At 32.2% G+C, this 19,022-nt stretch overlaps 1 protein-coding gene across 1 annotated transcript in view; it reads left to right on the top strand.

Annotated features, from left to right (window-relative positions):
* The window catches only part of mertka (c-mer proto-oncogene tyrosine kinase a), a 57,585-nt gene that overhangs the window by 27,258 nt on the left and 11,305 nt on the right, over nucleotides 1-19,022 (top strand). Inside the window, exons 8-10 of the mRNA XM_073834822.1 lie at nucleotides 539-684; nucleotides 14,346-14,481; nucleotides 16,700-16,841. Of these exons, the coding sequence (XP_073690923.1) occupies nucleotides 539-684; nucleotides 14,346-14,481; nucleotides 16,700-16,841 (424 nt within the window). The remainder of the gene's footprint in view (nucleotides 1-538; nucleotides 685-14,345; nucleotides 14,482-16,699; nucleotides 16,842-19,022) is intronic.

Raw genomic sequence — 19,022 nt, 5'->3', positions numbered from 1 at the left:
AGAAAAAGTCTTCTTAGATAAAATAATTATGTAAAGTAATTTTTTGCTGCTCAAGTCTTTTTGTCCTAAGCAGCATGGGTATATTTGTAGCAATAGCCAAAAATACAGTGTATGGGTCAAAATTATAGGTTTTTCGTTTATGCCAAAAATCATTAGGATATTAAGTAAAGATCATGGTCTATGAAGATATTTTGTACATTTCTTAATGTAAATATATCAAACGTAATTTTTGATTAATAATATGCATTACTAAGAACTTAATTTGGACAACTTTAAAGGCAATTTTCTCAATATTTAGATTTTTTTTTTTTACACCCTCAGATTCCAGATTTTCAAATAGTTGTATCTTGGCCAAATATTGTCTTGTCCTAACAAACCATAGATCAGTGGAAAGCCTATTTATTCAGCTTTGAATGATGTTTAAATCTCTATTTTATGACTGGTTTTGTGGTCCACTGTCACATATAATATAATAGTATATAACAGTATGTAATTTTGTACTTTTCTGTCAAATCAAATTTCTGTCTAAATTTTACAGTTCCAACAGAAGCTCCCCAAAACTTGACTGTTCACGTGAACAATACCATGCTGATGATCCGATGGGAAGCTCCGCCCCCTGACAAGCTAAACGGAATCTTGCAAGGATATGATGTCACTATTAAACACGGAACACATTCAAACAAGGTTAGTATTTGACCCTTTGCAAGAGCTTGATTGACAGGCGATCTTACCAATCATAATGCTGAATCTGCCATTCTATCCAACAAACAAATCAGACAGGAGAGTAGATTAACTTCGGTGGACTTAAACTTAAATGATTTTGTGTATTGACTTCTTTCGTGGTTGAAGGAAAATACGTTCTGATGTTCATTCATGTTTTTTCTCGTGCTTTAAGTAAAGAAGAAAAGATGATCGGTTCAGGTGATGATTGATCTAATAAGGCAATTCATTGATCTGACACATAAGAGCCTCAAAAGAGTATTTGTTGTTTGAATTAAAAAAAAAATTACATTTGTAAGCTGAGACCTTGTTTCACACTAGAAGTAACTTGCACTGTCTTGTCTGTCGGCATGTTGTCCGTTTCCTCTTTAGTCCGCAATGTATTTTTCACTGCGTGAGAACATGTGTAGTGTAAGAGCGGCATTGTTTGTCAGACATAGCAAAAGTAACAAAGGAGGGTGGATTTTTGCACTGGGTCATTTGGATTTGCCATTTGTGTTTTGTGTAGTGACAAAATTGACTTTACCGAACATTAATCATTGAGATACAAAATCATCTCTTCTGCTTCTCTCTTTCACTCACAAAACTGCACTGTCTGTTTTAATTTAGAAATCAGCTGAAAATTCTTAGAATCCCAATGTTGTCAGAGCTTGTGTCTAGCGTTTTCAAGAAGTGTTGCGAAATTTGTTAAATACATATTCTAAAGGATTACTTCACTTCTAAAATAATTTTTTTTCTGATCATTTACTCACCCCCATGTCATCCAAGATGTTCATGTCTTTCTTCAGTTGCAAAGAATTTAAGTTTTTGAGGAAAACATTCCAGGATTTTTCTCCATATAGTGGACTTCAATGGTGCTCAATGGATTGAAGGTTAAAAATGCAGTTTTAGTGCAGCTTCAAAGGGCTCTACTAAAAAAATACAATTTATATATAAATATATATGTATTTTTATTTTTTACCTTGAATGCTCGTATTGTCTAGCTTTGCATGATCCGGTTCAACACAGTTAGGGTATGTCGAAAAACTCCCATCTCATTTTCTCTTCCAACTTCAAAATTGTCCTACATCGTAGCAGAAGTACTGACCCAGTGTTTACAAAGTGAACATGCAAAGAAGATCAAACACCCTTTACAGAAAAACTGATTTTGAAGTTTGAGGAGAAAATAAGATGGGAGTTTTTTGACATGCCCTAACTGTCTTTAACCGGATTACACAGAGTATGCATGCGCAGAGCTAGACAAGACAAGCATTTATGGTTAGAAAGTGTATAAATATAAATTTTTCTAAGAAAAAAACGTATCGTTTCGCTAGATAATACCCTTATTCCTCGGCTGGGATTGTTAAGAGCCCTTTGAAGCTGCATTGAAACTGCATTTTCGATCCATTGAGCACCATTGAAAAGTCCAGGATATGGAGAAAAATCCTGGAATGTTTTCCTAAAAAAAAAACTAGTTTCTTTGCGACTTAAGAAAGAAAGACATGAACATCATGGATGACATGGGGGTGAGTAAATTATCAGGAAATTTTTATTTATAGTGGACTAATCCTTTAAAGCTCCCATATTGTCAAAATCGAAATTTCCTGGCTTTTTTCATAACTAAGGTCTAGGGGCTATGTAACTACCATATGAGTTTCAAAACAGTCAATCTACAGTAAAATGCACACAGCCTGCATAAAGTAGCTGTTCATTTTCACGAGCCGCTGTGACTTCCGCAAAGATGTGACGTCTGATTTACTCAGTCACTGCCTTCAGTCACCAATCCGAACACCAACCACGTCCCACCCTCCTTTTGTCAAACCCAGACAACATCGTGTCCATTCCATTGTTGAGCAACAACAACACGGAAACAAGTCGAGAAAACCCTGTTCAGTCGATAGATGTCGAAACTACATCATTGCACAGGCTTCCGAACAACGATAATATAAGAGACCACTGGCACGTCAACTTCAGCCTCTTTCACTCAGCGATTCCGGTAAATACATGCATAATGTGTCCCATGATTTGTTCCGGAATTGTTTAATTTGGTTCATTCACAGTTGTTTTCCGGAATCTGTGCGTGCTTTACACACAACCCATAAAGACATGTGACGTTTGGATGTGAGATGTAATGCGACGTACGTTTCACTAAACTGAAACTAACTTGACAAACAATCTGTGCTTCAGCGCTGATAGTGAGGAGCTCCCTCGCTGCTTCATTCCACTTTGCACGTATTTTTTCGTCGTGAAGAATCGCATGGTAACCTGCATCATCACTACAACACTGCCTTTATGGCATTTGGTTCTGGCTTTTGTTCACACAGAGCTCATTCCCGTAATTTTCTGGAATCAGCGGCTTTACTAAAGCAACAGTTACGTAGCTTACTGCATTCGGTGTTTGAAAAAGAAAAAAAAAGATCATTTTGAAATATCCTGTTGAGTATCAGCAGGCTAGGCTCTCTCAATGGCTCTGGGCTCGGCTAAAGCATACATGACCGTAGTTACCTGTGGTTGGCCTGGCTGTGCGTCACTCAGAAAACAACAGGCCAATCAGAAGAGAGGCTCATGAATATTAATTAGATGGGCCAAAATCGACCTGTTCTTGACAGAGCTCCTAAAAAGGGAGTTGTAAAAATATATTGAGATAGATTTTGGCACTTATACCGCAAATATATACAGTCATGGACAAAATTGTTGGCACCCTTGGTAAATATGGGCAAAGAAGGCCGTAAAAATAAATCTGCATTGTTTCTCCTTTAGCTCTTTTAGTCAAAAATTCTGCAAAATTCTAACATTTCATTAAAGTTAAACTATTTAAAGTGAGGTGGAATATAACTTTATGAAAAAATGTTTTTCTCAAATACACCCTGGCCACAATTATTGGCACCCTTAGAAATTCTTATGAGTAAATTATCTCCTAAATATATTTCCATTGAAATTTCCAATTTCTTAACACACCAAGGTGACTGGAAACATGATGCTGTCCATTCATGACGTCTTGGTGCACAGATGAATAAATATTAGTAACACAAAGCCCAAACCAACCTAATCATTCATCACAATGGGTAAAACCAAAGAATATACTTCTGATGTACAGCATAAGATTGTTGATCTTTACACAATGCAAAGTGGCTTTAAGAAAATACTTAAAACATTAAATATTCTCATTTCCAACATCAGGGTAATAATTAAGAAGTTTTAATGAACTGGAGATGTTAAAAATCTGCTTGAAACATGATGTGTGTCAATATTGTCTTAATGTGCAGCAAAGAGAACAATTTAAGTGGCCAAATACTCTTCAAAGATCACAGATGGAAAATTGCAGAAATCAGTTGAATTGTAGTGTCAGAAAAAAATATTAAAAATAAAGGAAAACTGCACCTCCATCACAACAAGTCATTTCAGACACTGTTCAAGAAACAAATAATCTGCTCTAAAGCAAAAACAAACTCCACCATATTAATTTACCATACTGGAACTTCAGCCAGGACTGGCTTTTATTGCCATATGAAATGAGAATTTTCTTTTTTTGGAGCTAGAACACATTAAAGGTTTGGTGCACACAGGGATAAAAAAGTGCCCCATGTCCACATTTAAATATATTACCAGATGTTCTTTTTTGTGGACCTAATTTTACACCAAAGGTCCTAGACATCTTGTTCAGATACATGCCATCATGTTTTATATCAAATACCAACAGATAAAAAAAGGTAAAACTGACTTGCTCAGTTAGAAATGTTATAATGGGTCATGGTTAGATCTTCCATCGCCACATTGATTCAAAACAAACATCAAAATCAACACAAAAACTGGTCACTGAACACAAAATCAAGATTCTGCCATAACCATCCCAATTTCCTGACCTGAGTCCTATGGAAAATGAGTGGGATAAACTGAAGAAGAGTGAGCACCAACATTTGAAGGATCTGGAGAAATTCTGTATGGAGGAATAGTCTAAAATCACTTGCCATATATTCTCAAACCTCATCAGACATAAAGGGGGGAAAATCAGAGCTGTTTTTCATGCAAATGGAAGTTGCAGAAAGTTTTGAATACAAGGGTGCCAACAATTATGGCCAGGGTGTATTAGAGAAAACTGTTTATTTCATAATATTGTATTCCCCCAACTTAATTTTTTTTTTTTTTTTTTAATTAAATGTTTGAATTTTGCAGATTTTTTGACTAAAGATCAACAGGAGAAACAATGCAGATTTATTTTTACAGCCTTCTTTGCCCATATTTACCAAGGGTGCCAACAATTTTGTCCATGACTGTGTATATATATATATATATATATATATATAAGGACATCACCAACTAAAATAAACCTCCAGAAATGTGTACAATATGGGACCTTTAAGAGTCATGTGGCACACAAAGTAAGATCAAAACCCAAAACAGACTTTATATTATCTAGATATCTAGTACGTAACCATTTACTTTTATTGCTCACTTCATCAACTTCCCCCAAGTTGCGCAGAGCAGTGTTTTGCTCCGTGTTGCTCAACAGACATAGTGCTTCCATCGGATCTGAGATCACAACAAGACACTTTCACCAGCTGTGAGGAAATTAGCCAGAGGATTTACAATAAAACAGCTGTTCTTGTTTTTTAAGATGAAAGCGAGGGTCTGAGATCATTAATTAAATTTTACAGTCTCCTTTGGCATGCCAGCCTGCTTGAGTTCAACTGTTACTAAAAGCCCCTTAAGGAAATGTCTTCATTATGATGTTATGCTTTTATCTTTGCAGATCAGTTTGCAGTGTCTGAAATTTGTTAAAGCAATAGTTAACCCAAAAAAAATTTATTTGCTGAAAATGTTTAACCTTTAGGATATCCAAGATGTAGATAAGTTTGTTTCTTTATCAGATTTGGAGAAATGTAGCATTACGTCACTTGCTCACTAATGGATCCTGAATGGGTGCCGTCAGAATGAGAGTCAAAACAGCTGATAAAAACATCACAATCCACAAGTAATCCACACCACTTCAGTCCATCGATTAATGTCTTGAGAAGCCAAAAGCTGCAGGTTTGTTGTAAACAAGTCGTTTTTAACTTTAAACCATTGCTTGCAGCTAAAATTTGAGTCCAATATCCATAATTAAAAAGTCATCTTGTCTGAATCAGGAGAGAAAAGCACCATTTACAAGCTAAAACAGTCCAAAAGAAGATGGACTTTCTCCCTGGAGGAATCGTTATTATGAATTATGGAGTCATATTTTAGCCAGAAGTGACGGTTTGAAGTTAAAACGCCTTAATGATGGATTTGTATCCTACAAACACACAGCTTTTCACTTTACAAGATGTTAATTAACGGACTGGAGGGGTGTGAATTACTTGTGGTGATGTTTTTATGAGCTGTTTGGACTCTCATTCTGACGGCACCCATTCACTGCAGAGGATCCATTGGTGAGCAAGTGTTGGAATGCTAGATATTTCCAAATCTGATGAAGAAACAAACTCATCTACGTCTTGAATGGCCTGAGGGTGAGTGCATTTTCAGCAAATTTTTTATTTTTGGGTGAACTATTCATTTAAAGGAGTAGTTCACTTCCAGAACAAAAATTTACAGATATTGTACTCACCCCTTTGTCACCCAAGATGTTCATGTCTTTCTTTTTTCAGTTGTAAAGTAATTGTTTTTTGAGGAAAACATTTCAGGAATTATCGCCATATAGTGCACTTTGAATGTGCAAGATAGAGTTTAAATGCAGCTTCTAAATGATCCCAGCCAAAGAAGAATGGTCTTATCTAGCAAATTTTCTTAAAAAAAAAATGTATATAGTTTTTAAAGGGGTCATATGATGTTGCTAAAAAGAGCATTATTTTGTGTATTTGTTGTAATGCAATGTATTTATGCAGTTTGAGGTTCAAAAAACATATCATTTTCCACATACTGTACATTATTGTTGTTCCTCTCTGCCCCGCCTTTCTGAAATGCTTTGATTTTTACAAAACTCATTGTTCATGGAAACCGAGGTGTTTTCTGATTGGCCAGCTATATGGTGCATTGTGATTGGCCGAATACCTCAAGTGTGTTAAGGAAATGTTACGCCCCTTATTATGTTGTGATGCCGTCTCGGCACAACGAGACAGAAACGATAAAACCCATTATAAAAGAGGCATTTGTTGCATCCACTGGGGACATAACTACTGATTATAATGACTCATACAGTCTTTTTACACGTTTACATCGTGCTGTATAAACATAACACCATGTCTGCATTTGCGATCATAGTATGAGAAACAACAAGCACTACTCTACGCTGCTCAAAACTCGCGTTTGAATAGTCAGGACTGAATTATTTAAATATGAAAATGTACTTAAAGGCCTTTAGTCAGAAGGCAGACTGTCCTTGCAACTTGTCCCACTTTATAGCCTTAACCCTTTGTGTACAGCTAACATTCTCCCAGGTTCAGGAAACAATCCTCTGTGAAATGCGCAGCACCCACTCAAATATTTGCGTTGTACTGTTCCGGAACAGTGTTGTAAATATAACTTAAACACTGATTTCTAGTTGCATTCTCGTTTGTAGGAAAACAAAGTACTTTCGCTTTTGCTTTCGCAATGAAACCCACTGCATCTCCACAACATGGCGGCTGCAAAAATATTACAACTGGTAAAAGTTACGCCTTCTTTTTTTCCATATACAAATGGGCGCTGTTATGCAAATCTACTCACCCCATGACGCGGACAAGTAGGAGCGTGTGTTTGAACGAGCCATTTTAGGGGTGTGTGTCTGAGTCTTAACTTTTATAATAAATATCTCTTCGCTTTTGAGACTTTAAGCTTTGCAACTTATGCACAAACAGCTTGCAACATTCCAAAGACAAAGGAAAACAAGAAACTGCATCACCTCTCCTTTAACCTCAAATGCTCGCTTGTCTAGCTCTGCCATGCGCATGCGTACTGTGTAATCCGGGTCAATAGTTAGGGTATGTCTAAAAACTCCCATCTTATTTTCTACTCCAACTTTAAAATCATCCTACATTGCCGCTGAAGTGTTTACAAAGTGAACATGCAAAGATGCCCTTTACAGAAAAAGGTAAAACAGCGATGTAGGGCGATTTTAAAGTTGGAGGACAAAATAAGATGGAAGTTTTTTTAACATACCCTAACTGTCTTAATTCGGATAACACAGAGTACTTATGCGCATGGCAGAGCTAGACAAGACTAGGTTAAAAAGTATATACATTTTAATTTTTTAGAAATTGACCCATCGTTTCACTAGATAAGACCCTTATTTCTAGGCTGGGATCATTTAGAGCCTTTTGAAGCTGCATTTAAACTGCATTTTGGAAGTTCAAACTCGTGGGCACCATAGAAGTCCATTATATGGAGATAATTCCTAAAATGTTTTTCTCAAAAAACATAATTGTGACCCTAGACCAAAAAAACAGTCATAAGGTTAAATTTGACAAAACTGAGATTTGAAAGCTCAATAAATAAGCTTTCTATTGATGTAGAGTTTGTTAGGATAGGACAATATTTGACTGAGATACATCTATTTGAAATCAGAAGTCTGAGGATGCAAAAAAATCAAAAAGACTGAGAAAATCACCTTTAAAGCTGTCCAAATTAGGTTCTTAACAATGCATATTACTAATCAAAAATTACATTTTGATATGTTTACAGTAGGAATTTTACAAAAAATCTTCATGGAACATGAACTTTACTTAATTTCTTAATGATTTTTGGCATAAAAGAAAAATCAAAAATTTTGACCCATGCAATGTATTTTTGGCTATTGCTACAAATATACCCCAGCGACTTAAGACTGGTTTTGTGGTCCAGGGTCACAATTTCTTTACGACTGAAGAAAGAAAGGCATGAACATCTTGGATAACATTGGGGTGACTTGGTGAACTTCTCCTTCTCCACAAGTGCAACTGAAAAAATAAAGCATACTTTAAACACAGAATGGGTTTTATGTGCAACTAGAACAGATAGTATTCAAGGTCAGTTGTATAACAACAAGGGGAAAAAGCTGCACTTGTTTATTAGTCATTAGGAAGTCCTGAACATTACTACAGTTGAAAACACTGAACATGTGCCTTTAGTCTGTCACCTCTCAGTGCTCTGTGTGGTCTTTGTCAGTGACCAGTGACCGATCATATGGGAGTGGTTTTGTTACACCATGGCATTTAGTTCTCCTGACACAATGGGTACTTCCTGTTTCTGCCCTGGTAGCAGGAAACCGACAGTGTGTGGAGAAGTCATTTGTTATTGTCCGTCTGTCGTGACTCACCACTGAGTGACCCGGAATTTGTGACGACGCATAACTGTCTGCGATTAACAATCTGCTGTGACTGACCTGTGTGATCTCACGCAGTGAACACAACAGTAACTGGAAATGAGTGTCATGCATTCGCACTCACAGCTGCTCTCGGACCTACACCTGTTGTTGTCCTTCACCAAAATGACTAGTTAGTTTGTCAAGTAACATCTGTTCAAAATTGTGAAGGATGTTGACCTACATTTATGTTTGGGTTTTGGCATGAAAGATTGCTAGTTTAAAACTACTGTTCAGTAGTGTGTATTATTTTAATATTATTTATTCAACATGGGGTAAGCATATGGCAGTTAATTATCCGCTATAGGGAAATGATGAGAAGAATAACAACGTGTAGTAAACGGTAAAACTGTTTGCACTACAAGGTAGTGTTCATAATTAGGATTCAAAATTAAAAATAATATGGTAAGACACAATTTGCAAAATTGCAAATTTGGCAAAACCAGCTGTGTTGTACAGCTGAAAATAGCTGGATGCAGATCCAACTCTTATGAGAAAAAAAAGATTGATATACTTTTTATTAATATTTTAAATTAGCTTTTTATTGAATATTTTCTGTTTTTATTTTTAATTACATTTTGGTAATTTTCTTATTTTTTGTCATTTTCATTTTATTTATTTTTTAGTATTATTTTTTTATTCATATTTAATATTAATATTACTGTTATAAGTTATATTTATTTTTATTTCTATTTTAATATTGGTTCAGTTTTAGTTTATATTTGTTTCCAACTAGCACTTTTAGTGCTTCAACTTGCCAAGGCAACATTTCTAATTTATTTTTGTTTTATTTTGTTTGTTAATTTGTTTTGGTTTAGTTTTTAGTTTTCCATCTTTTATTTTTAATTATTAAAAATGTTTTAATAGCTATATTTCACTTTTTTATAATAGTAGTAATAATAATAATAATAATAATAATAACAACAACAACAACAGCTCTGGTACAGGGATATTTTTTACCCAAAAAATAAAAAATATATATATATTATTTTATATCATTTTGAAGTTCAGAATAAATATAACTGCTGAGTTGGCAGTTTTTATTTTTTTTATTTTTAAAAAATATATGACTGTTTAGTTGTTTTTACTGTGATTATTATTATTGTTATTATTATTATTATTATTATTATTATTATTATTATTATTATTATTATTATTATTATTATTGTTAGTGTTAGTTTTAGTTTTTATTTGTTTCCAATTAGCAATTTTAGTGCTTCAAATTAAACTTGTTTCAGTTAGTGGCCAAGGCAACATTCCTAATTTGCATTTAGTTTAATATTGTTTGTTTAGTTAGATTTTTTTGGTTTAGTTTTTAGGTTTTTCATTTAAATTTTTATATATTTTTTATACCTCTATTTTAATTAATAAAAATGTTTTAATAGCTATTTTTAGTTAAAATTAGTAATAATAATTTGGGTACAGGGTCATTTTTCACCCCCAAATAAAAGTATTTTTATTTTATTTTATTTTGTTTTGTTTTGTTTTGTTTTAATTTAATTTGAAGGTCCTTTAAAGCTTATGCTTATTTAAATAAAATCATTGTACTACTTTACATTAATAGTAGCTGGGAATATATGTTAGCTGTTACATTTAGAAGACCTAATAATTATTTATATAAATATTTATTATAAAATTTTGGTCATTTATGATTTTTATAATTTTTTAATGTTTCTAAATTTATTTTGTTTTATTTTGAAGGTCATTTAATGTCTTTTATATTTTAAGTCTAGACAGAAAAAGCCTTTCTGCATACAATGTCATCCATGGCAATTCTAAAGCAGTTCCTGAAATAGCTCAATTATGCTGATTTTAATAAAATCATTGTATTACAGGTACAGTATGTATACATTAATGGTAGCTAGGAGTTTAGCAGTCCAAATAAATATTTATTTGAGTGCACTGCAGATCTTTGGATGATTGAGACAGTAATGCACTGCAGTAGGTGATCTGGTTTATTTTCAGTAAGTAAGAGTGCTTTAGTCGGTCAGTTTCTTGGTGAGTTCTAAAAGCATGTTGTTTTAGGCTTGGGTTAAATATAACTGCTGAGTTTGCTTTTCTAACACTAATCCAAGGGGTTCCTTCAACAAATGGAGGGACGAGGCTTGAAAAACTTGAGGACCTGTAAAAAACAGGAAACCATTATGTGAGCTAGACAACCAGAAGTGGCTTATCGCAGTGATTTAGTTTTTCTTTTTGGTTTGTTTTTCTTTCTAGCATCTCTTTAACCTTAGTGTATTGTTGATTCTCATGCATGGCCAACAGAAATGTGCATGAGTTAAGATAATCATTAAAAAGACACCTGGAAGACATTTGGGTTTATGTTTAAGGGAAGGATTGACTAGAAAAACAAATTTAATAGCAGTGTAAATCTCTGACCAGAGGTATAGCATAGACAGTTACATGCACTGGCCCCTAGAACGACTCACTTCTTGTTTTTGGAGAAGTGCAGATGCAGTTTTTCATTTGTGGATGTAAAAGCGACTAGCAGCATGTGAAGACTCACTGACTATGTTCAAGTGTCAGCATGTCTGAGAGATTTAAGGAACAGGAGTGACAATATCAGCTTTACGCAACCAGCAGCATGGATGTGTCACATGCGTCTCTGTGTGTGTTAACCTTCCTGCGTCCTGCAAGCACATGGCTCGCGAGAAACAGCTTCTCTTTTCCTTTCTCTTTTTTTTCATCCTGCCTTTTAAGTTTTGTTTTAGACAAAAGGGTTTCTTTCCTGAAATTATACAATATATTTCCTCAAAACAACTTTTGGTATTGTAAAATCTTTAACTAAAAGTAGAAGAATGGGATAAATCAGGCTTTTATGACTCTGAAAATATGGAGCTTGAGACGGAAAAATCACATCAGTTTTATTAAGAGGCTTAAATTGGGTGAAATACGCAATTTGCTGCTGATGCTGATAATAAGATCAAAAAGGTACATTTCTGACTTGCATATAATGCATAATATAGTAATATGATATTTAAATGCCTATTTTTATGATCAAAGCTCTTTTTCAAAACATATAATGCAGAACAGTTTTGATTGAGAGGTTCTTCAAAACCCTGATGATCATATTTGATACACTTTTTAGAATCTGCAAAATGTTAGTTATTTTACCAAAATAAGAGGCATCATACAAAATGCATGTTATTGTTTATTTACTACTGACCTGAATAAGATATTTCACATAAATGATGTTTACATATAGTCCACAAGAAGAAATATTAGTTGAATTTATATGAATGACCCTGTTCAAATGTTTACATACGCTTGATTCTTAATACTGTGTTGTTACCTGAATGATCCACAGCTGTTTTTTTTTTTTTTTTTGTGATAGTTGTTCTTGAGTCCCTTGTTTGTCCTGAACAGTTAAACTGTCTTCTGTTCTTCAGAAAAATCCTTCAGGTCCCACAAATTCTTTGGTTTTACAGCATTTTTATGTATTTGAACCCTTTCCAACAATGACTGTATGATTTTGAGATCATTTTTTTCACACTGAGGACAACTGAGGGACTCATATGCAACTATTACAGAAAATTTAAACACTCACTGATGTTTCAGAAAGAAAAAAACATGCATTAAAACATTTAATTTGAAGATCAGGGTGAATTTAACTTATTTTGTCATTTGGGAAACATGTACGTATCATCTGTAGCTTCTGAAGGGCAGTACTAAATGAAAACATGATATTTAGTAGGGGTGCAACGGATCGTAGATGATCCGTGATCCGTACGGACCGGACTCCACGCATGTGGTTCGCGGATTAACTGTTAAGTTTAACCATCATAGAGTAAAAGTTTACAATTTGCACATGTTTTGTCTTGCCAATTTACTCATTCAAACTGTTTAAACCGCTGCAGCAAAAGAGAAGACGCGCGCTGTTTTTTATGTATGTATGTTTTGTTTTGTTTTTTTACCGCTGCCGCACACAAGCGAGCACGCGCACAGAGAGAGAGAGAGAGAGATAGAGAGAGACAGAGAGAGAGACGCGCGATTTAGACTGCGTGATTCACTGATTGATTCCTCTTCAAAACTTCTCTTAACATACATACAAAGTTATGTTGAAATACCCGTATTGGTATTCTGGTAAACACAGTCGTTTATGTCTTCAGTGAACTGAAACAGCTGAGAAAGATGCGTGCAAAGACTATAGAATACCAAATGCGTGCCAGTATTAGATACGTGCATTAGGGCTTAAAGAGACAGCATCCTATAAATACCTGGAGTGAGAAGCACTAGTTATTTTACAATTAATTATTACATTTCTGCACCTGAATACTAGTGTTATTGATTTTATTAGTAACTTTGTTGTATTCATGTACACTTGTAATTGTTCTTGTTTTGTTACTGACTTTATTAGTTCAGCTAGTAGTTTTTGCTGTGGATTAGAAGTACTTAGTTAGCATTCAGAAATTATTAAAAAACAAACTTTTTTTTGTTTTGTTTGTTTTTTGCTGATCCGAAAAATGATCCGATCCGTGACTCAAAATCCGTGATGTGATCCGAACCGTGAGTTTTGTGATCCGTTGCACCACTAATATTTAGGCAAAATTACAAAAAAGTACACATCTCCATTCTGTTCAAAAGTTTTCACCCCCGGGCTCTTAATGCATAATTTGTCCTTCTGTAATAGTTGCATATGAGTCCCTCAGTTGTCCTCGGTGTGAAAAGATGGTTCTCAAAATCATACAGTCATTGTTGGAAAGTGGTTAAATACATAAAAATGCTGAAAAACCTAAGAATTTGTGGGACCTGAAGGATTTTTCTGAAAAACAGCAGGCAGTTTAACTGTTCAGGACAAACAAGGGACTCATGAACAACTATCACTAAACAAAAAATCACAGCTGTGGATCATTCCGGTAACAACAAAGTATTAAGAATCAAGTGTATGTAAACTTTTGACCTCAACTATACTCACATTTCAGTATGATTTATTATATGGATAAATGGATAAGCTGTTTCAGTCTAGTAAACGCCAGCCTGGACCAGCATTAAGGTTCACGCTGCTCTGTGTTAGACTTTTGAGTTTGCAATGTTTAAAAATATTTTGGTTTTGTGTCTGAACCCTGATAGCACACGTGAATCTCTGTGACATCTATTTGATATCTGCATTTACATCTGCAAGACATCTGCAATACGTCTATTGGGCGTTTCTTATCAGATGTCAAATAGACTTCTGTTTGATGTCTTTAAGATGTATATGAATTAGAATGCATCTTACAGACGTCTGCCAGACGTTTGTACACAGCAGATGCTTTCCATATCAGGAGATCTTTAACAGATATCTTGCAGGCGTACATGTGCAGTCTGGGAAGGTTATATATATGTAAATTGTGTGTGCAAATGTCTGTTTCAGATTCACAGCATCACCACAGAGGCCACGGTGGCACTGCAGGTGTTCAACACTTCGTACAGTGTGGAGGTGGTGGCCTGCACTCAGACCGGCTGTGGGACCAAAAGATCACGCCACTGGTTCTTTGTACCAAACTTTGGTGAGTAAATGCAAGTTCCTTACTCTAGGTTTTACTATTAGAATGACGTAACAAAATATTGCAGTGCAGCAAATCTGAAAATAATAATAATAATAATAATAAAAAATATATATTATAATAATAAAATAACAATGTTTACCTGACTTTAAGGCTTTGACTATTTGTGACCCTGGACCACAAAACCAGTCATAAGGTTAAATTTGACAAAACTGAGATTTATACATCATATGAAAGCTCAATAAATAAGCTTTCTATTGATGTATGGTTTGTTAGGATAGGACAATATTTGACTGAGATACATCTATTTGAAATCAGAAATCTGAGGATGCAAAAAAATCAAAAATCCTGAGAAAATCACCTTTAAAGTTGTCCAAATTAGGTTCTTAACAATGCATATTACAAATCAAAAATTACATTTTGATATGTTTACAGTTGGAATTTTACAAAAAATCTTCATGGAACATGAACTTTACTTAATTTCTTAATGATTTTTGGCATAAAAGAAAAATCTAAAATTTTGACCCATGCAATGTGTTTTTGGCTATTGCTACAAATAAACCCCAGCGACTTAAGACTGGTTTTGTGGTCCAGGGTCACGTTTGTAGATATTATTTATGGGTCAAAGACATTAGTAAATTTCTTTTGACGTGGACATCTTAAAGTGATTTTATGTCCATAGAAAGCACATTAAATGTTAAATGTTATCTACTTTTAAGGTCTCAAATACGTTTTTGGAGAATAAAATGTGAAAAATATAGTTGAAATAATGTTACATTGTCATTCAGTGTAACACAACATTTATGTAAAAATTCAAACAACATGTTTATTCTGATATTTATGTAATGTTTAAATTGTTGTATATTATTATTTTTTATAATATTATACTTAATTTAAATTTAATACATTTAACTCAATTTAATTATAAGTTATTATTTAATTTATATTATATAAAAATATTAATTATAATTTAAATTTATGGTTTATTATTTTTTAATTTAAATAAATTTGTAATTTTATAATATTATTTCAGTTTAATTTTTATATATTTTATGAATGTCTTAATAATTCTTTGTATAATTGACTATTGTCCCAGGTAACTGATATCCACTGTAGATTCATTTCTTTATTTAATTGTTAGTTTTTTAAGATACTATTTAATTTATATAATTATATTTATAGATTTTTATGTAATGGATATTATTGTATATTATGTAATACAAATATAGTATTGTTAATTTATTTTATGGACTTCTTGATAGTTTTCTGTATAATTGACTATTGTGCCAGGTAATAAATAAATAAATAAATAAATATATATATATTTAATTTAATATTATAATATTATTGCATTATTTCAGTTTTATTTTTAATTATTTTATTTATTTAATGTATTTTCTTGATAGTTTTTTTTGTATAATTGATTATTGTCCTAGTTAATTGATATGTGCTGTGGATTTTTTCTTTTTATTTCTTTAATTATATACAACCTTACATTTATAGATTTATATTTATAGACTTTTTATGTATGTATGTATGTATATACATATGTATATTTCCTCTTCTTATTATTATTATTTCAATTTTATTTTAATATAATATATTATTTATTATTACTTTTCAAATGTCCTTTTAATGCATTTGTATTTTTACTAAGTCTAGACAAGAAAAATAACAGCTTTAGTGCAATTCCTGGAATCAGTTTTATTGATTTTATTTTATTTTTTAGTACTCATAAGCACTGCAGGAAACCTGGATTACTGCTTTACTTGGGAAGGCATCCCGCTGAACTTTTGTCTCGATTTGTAAATGAATTGCAGTAAATGCATGCATAGTTTCCGCTAAGAAACATTTCCAGTCAATTATAAAGTTAAATACAAATAGTCTTGTAAGTGTTCAGGAGGGATGTTTGTTTGGGAAAGAATCATATACTTACGCATTTAAACAACTGAAGTTAAATCACTCTTGTGTGATCTCATTTTTTGGACCAAAAGAGGGTCATGAACAAAGGACATGTCATCACCTGTTTGATAAATGAGTTACTAGAGGGAAAACTCTGAAAAAAGCTGCTGAACTGAGCTCTGGGATAAAATGACACTAGCAAAGTTCAACAGGAGTGCAAAGCAATAGAGGATAATATTTTAGTATTATGCTGACCTCAGTTAAAAGTACCAGCCTTTTTCTTAATGCTGTTGTTTATTAATGTGTGTTTTGCTTTCAGAGTTGCCTGATTCTCCATCTTCGACTCCGATTCCCAGTCGTCCTGACTCTGCATACATTGTTCTTGGAGTTGTTTGCAGTATTTGTCTGTTGCTGATAGTGATGTTTGTGGCCATGTGGTTGCACAATCGCTCTTATTTGCAGTAAGTTCTTAGTTATTCTAGTTATTTCTCCTTTTCTGTTACATGAAATTAAAATTGTTTACTTGATCAGTTCCTGGTCTTATTGTGCATGAAATAAAATAAAATTGTATTTTTTTAAACATAAAAAAATTATCTAAATAATATACAAAATAAAGTATATAAAATAATATATATAAAAAATATATATATATTAGTTATTTTTTCATTTTGAAATTAAAATTGTTTACTCGATCAGTTCCTGGTTTTATTGTAAAAAATAAAATAAAAATGAAAGTAAAATAAAAAATAAATAAAATAAAATAGTACTTTTTTAACATTAATTTTTTTTTTTTAATATACAAAATTAAAAATATTGAAAATAATATATAAAATGAAAAAATATATTTTTTGGTTGCACAATCGATCTTATTTGCGGTAAGTCCTTTTTTCATTTCTCCTTTTCTTAGTCAACATGAAATTAAAAATGTTTACTTGACCATTATTGTGCATAAAATAAAACAAAATAATAAAATACTACTTTTTTAACATAAATTTTTTAAAAAAATAATATACAAAATAAACAAATAAAAAAAATAATGTATAAAAAATATATATAATATCTATATTTTTTTTAATTATTATATTTTTTTATTAAATTAAAAATGTATATACAAAAGACAAAAAAGAAAAATAATATATAAAATAAAATGTATATTATATAAAAATAAATATAAAATAATATAAAATTTTAATTATGTAGTGTATATAAATGACATAAATTAAGCAAATAAATAAAATAATATTTAAAAACTGAAATAACTTGAAATAATAAATAAAGTATTAAAACCCAAACAAATCCTGATTAATACAATCAAAATCTGTCTTTTTTCACCCTATTTTGGGTTGCAAATGCACTTTCATTTAATTACAGTCTTCAGTGTCTGTATGCATTTTCTTTCTTGTTAATCTGTTTTTTTTTTTAGGTGTTTTGAAATGCATTTTGCAATCCTAGCACTAATTGCTGCAATTGTTAAATCTCAGTGTGCTGTGTGAATTTCAGGCGTCTTTTCATTCCAAGAGCAACTCTGAAAAACAAGCGCTATTTTAGAGACCAGAGTATGTTAATCTTAATGTATCTGGGGCAAGAAATGGAAGGGTTCAGGAAGAAAAGTAGGGGGAAAGTTGGTCTGTAAAAACAGCATGGCTTCTTGGTAAAAACAAAATTATGGAGGACAGGGTTGGCCAAAGCAGCGCTGAGCAAAGAGTTTCAAATTACATCTGGTTGTTTGCAAGTCAGACTAACAACAACATCTCCTCCTTCACTCTCTGGAATCCTTTAACAACTTCTGGCTGACTTGAAGCGTAGTTTGCAGAGGGGGTTGTGGTGGTTTTGCGGTTAAAGATCCACTAAGTTACTACACAAATCTTGACTGTTGGAGGACTTTTAGACTGCATCTAAAATTGCTCCAAATGGGGTTGTAAATAAATCTAATCTGCATTGAAGACAGACAGGAAAATTAGTTCTCTCGTGTGGAAAAACCAGAGTTAATGAAATGTCTAGCTGTTTTGCCATTGTTATGACAATGCCTAGTTAAATTATTTTTGTCTTTTCCCAGTAAAAATATCTAAACATTCTTAAATCAAGATAATGATTTAAGGATAATTAAATAATGTTTTTTTTTTTGTTTTGTTTTTGTAGAAATAATTTTTATTTTGTATTATTATTATGATGTATGGTTACACCATTGGCAGATATTTGGTTCTGTTTTATGCTTAAACACTTTTTTTTTTTAAATTTAATACATTTTTCAGAAAAAAAAAGTTTTTAAATTTGTATAGTATTATAATTTACATTTTATTTGTATTTTATTTATATGTATATATAAATATGTATTCATTATGTGTATATATATATATTTATATTTAATTATCTATCTATCTATCTATCTATATATATATATATATATATATATATATATATATATATATATACATATATATATATTTATATATATATATATATATATACTGTATAATATATGTATAATATATAATATATATATATATATATATATATATATGTGTGTGTGTGTGTGTGTGTGTGTGTGTATAATATTATTATTATTATTATTATTATTATTAATATTATTATTATCATAATTTTTTTTTACTATTATTTAAATTTTATTTTTCTATATTTTT

The sequence above is a fragment of the Garra rufa genome, chromosome 2 (assembly GCF_049309525.1).
Source record: "Garra rufa chromosome 2, GarRuf1.0, whole genome shotgun sequence".
NCBI classification, from domain to species: Eukaryota; Metazoa; Chordata; class Actinopteri; order Cypriniformes; family Cyprinidae; genus Garra; species Garra rufa.
This window is presented reverse-complemented; position numbering and strand designations above follow the sequence as displayed.